The sequence below is a fragment of the Talpa occidentalis genome, unplaced genomic scaffold (genome assembly GCF_014898055.3).
Source record: "Talpa occidentalis isolate TD23 unplaced genomic scaffold, MPIMG_talOcc4v2.1 talOcc4.5, whole genome shotgun sequence".
Lineage (NCBI taxonomy): Eukaryota > Metazoa > Chordata > Mammalia > Eulipotyphla > Talpidae > Talpa > Talpa occidentalis.
In genome coordinates, this window is record NW_023604861.1 from 111351547 (window position 1) to 111355391 (window position 3845).

The 3845-nt window shown below is 44.5% G+C and overlaps 1 protein-coding gene across 1 annotated transcript; it reads left to right on the forward strand.

Annotated features, from left to right (window-relative positions):
* Positions 1-1246: 1246 nt before the first annotated feature.
* Positions 1247-2327, forward strand: ATP6V1E2 (ATPase H+ transporting V1 subunit E2). The gene has a single exon (XM_037528121.1). The coding sequence runs from the start codon at positions 1341-1343 to the stop codon at positions 2019-2021; it is 681 nt and encodes a 226-aa protein (XP_037384018.1). The 5' UTR covers positions 1247-1340; the 3' UTR covers positions 2022-2327.
* The last annotated feature ends 1518 nt before the right edge of the window (positions 2328-3845 follow it).

Genomic DNA, 3845 nt, shown 5'->3' on the forward strand with positions numbered 1-3845 from the left:
GAGTCATGTAGTATTTATTTGTGACAGTTTATTTTACTTAACATAATGATGTAGCATATGACAGGATTTCCTGTCAAAATAAAATACCACTCTGGAATAGCCAACATTTTCTTTATCCCATCAACTGCTAAGGACCACTTAGGTTGTTTCCATTTTTGGCAATTGCAATTAATGTTGTAATGAACCTGAGAGAGAAAATATCTTTTCGAACTCCTGTTTCCAATTCATTTGAATAAATACTCAGAAGTGGAGTTTTTGATTTTGGATATGGTGTAAGATAATGATTCAATAGCATCCTTTTGCTTGTGAATGACCATTAATTCTTCAGATAAACTTTCTGCCCCTTTCTTTCCTTCTTCTCCTTGTAGGACCCCTATAATACATACCCACCAGGCTTTCTTCACTCTTTTTATTTCCTTCTCTTACCTGAAAGTTTCAAACAACCTGTCTTCAAGTTTGCTTATTCTTTTTACTTATATCATTGAGTCTGCTGTGGAAACCCTCTAATGGATTTTTAAATCTTACTATTTTATTCTTTAACTCCAAAATTTTTTTTTGATTCTTTTAAACAAATCTTCTGTTTTGCTGCCAGTTTTATTTTATTGAGTACCCCAGGGAAACTTCTAAAGATATGGATTCCCAGGCCCTACTGGCAAAGATTATGATTCAGTAGGCTGGAGAGGGGCCTGGAAAACTGTGTTTCTGAAAGATTCAGATGTTCATATCGCTCTGGAAACCACTTCTAGTGAAAGACTCCCTTTAGCCCATTCCACTTCCCAGTTCTACCCAAGAGGTGACCATCATTATGCCTCTATGTCATATGAGGACTCTTCAAACTCTTCTGCCTCCATCATCCTTCCTAGATTGAATCCTGATTATAAGTTTTTCATGATGTACCCAAATCTTTCCAACCCAAAGTGTGCTTACAGTTTCCATTTGTATATTAGCTTGGCATTTCTATTCTGTTGGCTTACAATACGAGTCTTGAACCACCACTGATTGGAAAACTCCTGGTCTAGGTCGCTTTAATTGTCTCACTATCATTTGATGACAAAAAAGGTGGTGAGTGTGTAAGGGCACAACTCCAGGAATCTTGGTAAGCCTTTGCTCTTCTAGGGTATGATCTTGGACAACTTGCTTTCCCTCTCTGGGCCTCATCTGTGAAATGAGTGGTGAGTAGATGGTCTCCATGAGCCTTCCCTTTAGACTTTGACTCCTCCCTCTCCTTATGCACCCCACAGCTGAGGAAACTGAACTCCAGAGACACTCCTGAAATTGTTGTAAGTTGAAGGAACCAGAGTCCACAAGTTCTCCCTCCACCTCCCTTTTCAGCAACAGCCATGGCCCTGAATGATGTTGATGTACAGAAGCAGATTAAGCACATGATGGCTTTCATTGAGCAGGAAGCCAACGAGAAGACAGAAGAAATAGATGCAAAAGCTGAAGAAGAGTTCAACATTGAGAAAGGACGGCTTGTGCAAACCCAACGACTGAAGATAATGGAATATTATGAAAAGAAAGAGAAGCAGATAGAACAGCAGAAGAAAATCCAGATGTCCACCCTGAGGAACCAAGCAAGGCTTAAAGTTCTGATTGCCCGAAATGACCTCATCTCAGAGTTGCTGCATGATGCAAAACTGAGACTCAGCAGGATTGTGGCAGACCCAGAAAGGTACCAGGAGTTACTGGATAAACTAGTATTGCAGGGTCTGCTCCGATTGCTGGAACCCATTGTGATTATACGCTGCAGGCCTCAGGACCTCCTTCCAGTGGAGGCTGCAGTGCAAAAAGCTATCCCTGAATACATGATAATCTCCCAAAAATATGTGGAAGTCCAAGTTGATCAAGAGGTGTACTTGGCTACAAATGCAGCTGGAGGTGTGGACATGTACAGTGGAGATCAGAGAATAAAAGTTTCCAATACTTTGGAAAGTAGACTGGATCTCTTAGCCCAGCAAAAGATGCCAGACATACGAAAAGCCTTGTTTGGTGCCAATGCCAACAGGAAGTTTTTTATATAGCCTCTGGAAAGTAAAGCTCCTATCTGGGCCTCATCTGTGAAATGAGTGTGGGGCACATGTGCCTGATCAGCATAAATTATTTGGGCAATGGAAACCAGCAATATTTCCTCCTATTTGTTGCTCTAATATTATTCTGTCTTCTTTCACGACATATCCTTTAAATTATAGACATTATACTTTAGATCTGACTTAATGCTTAGAAATCTAATTCAACTCCACTCATATATACCACAACTTCTGATCAGTTCTGAAATTTGGGTTGAAGGGGTCTTCAGGTGAGATGTGGATGGAATTCTTGGTCTATAGGTGAGTGCTCAAAATTTCTTTAATATGTATGTCAAGTGTGTTTTCTTCTGTTTCAGCTCCTTGTACTTATGTTACCTAAAGAGGTTTAAAGATCTTCCTCATGTGCATGGGGCCAACTTCCCCGGCAGGTGACCAGTGCAGTCATAACAGGGTCCATGCACAGATAGTCACTGTTCTATAGTCACTGCCTTGAAATTCTAATTTTAAATGTGGGTTTTAAGAATGAAACCAATGGGATTTGGGGGCATAAACCAGGGAGTTGGCTCCTTGGCTCCCCAAACCTATCTGCCTCCCTGAAATGTGTTCTTAGTCACCCACATCGCAGCTGCCTGGCACAGGGTCTTGCTGATTGTTGGCACTGAGAAAATGTTGAGGGAAACCCCCTCCCCGCACCCCTCCCCCTTCCCGGTGAGGATTCAGCCTCACCTTTATTTACTGTCAGCTGCCCTTTCTACCCACCTTTTTAGACAGGGTTCCTTGGAGATAGGGACTGTGCCTTTATTCCATGCTGTCTTGCTGTTTGCCCATTGACTTGGGGCCTGCACCTAGTAGGTTCTGAACAGGTTTCCAGGCTGTTACCTCATTTTCCCTATGCTGCTCTGGTTTCTGGGTGGAAACTTCTGAGATCTGTCTTCTCTTCCACCCATAGGTTGCACTGTAGGAAAGGACACTTACGAGATGGTCAGGAGAAGGGGGCCCTCACTGTAGCCAGGGGTCCTTCTTGACAAGAAAATCTTTTTCCTTTGCTCCCAGGGTGGGAGAGTGAAGCAGGAGAGGAGTTGGAGGAGCCTGAACTCAAGGCAGGAACCAAGTCCAGGGTGTTGTTACCTCCTGGGTAAGCCTGGGGGGTTATCGTGTCCCTTCCCTCCTGGGAAACAGATGGAAAGGGCTTTGCTTTGGACATGGGTGCAAAGGTAGGAGCTGTGAGGAAGTCGGGTCTTCTTGCAGCCCCTCAGCCATGGGTGAGGCAAACCTTGGCCCTCAAGTTTCTGTCATTCCACCAGCCCACGCCCCAAGCCCTGACCCGTGGCCGGCTACTGGGCATTATCCTTCAGATCTGACAGCTGCTCTCCTTTGGGGGTGCTTGCTTTAGAAATGGAGCAGTGGGCACATTGACAGGCAAACTTGCATGCTCTCTTTCCAGGCGTACTGTCCTACCCTCAAGGTGTGTTGCTCATGTAAACTCCTTAGTCCCTTAGAGCTGAAAAAGCCAAAAGGAGAAAACTGTTACAACCACAGGCAGGCACAGACTTCCCCTCATTCTCCTCATTAACACTTCCTCCGGAGGTGCAAGGGAAACTGTTTGGAGCTGATGCAGACAGGAGTTTTTGCTCAAGGCAAGCTGCTTCTGTAGGCTCACTCCCTGCTGGACGAAGCCTTGGGAAACCTGAGCGCCCAAGTCAGGTCCTGCTCCTCACTGCACCCCAGGAATCCTGCTGGCAGGTAATGGGTAAATGAAGTAGATCAGGCCTCTGTGGCTATCACCTTTGTCCTTGATCATGTTAAGGTAGAAGGCGC

Coding starts and splice junctions, on each gene's coding strand:
- ATP6V1E2 (XM_037528121.1), top strand. CDS start 1,341: ATGGCCCTGAATGATGTTGATGTACAGAAGCAGATTAAGCACATGATG.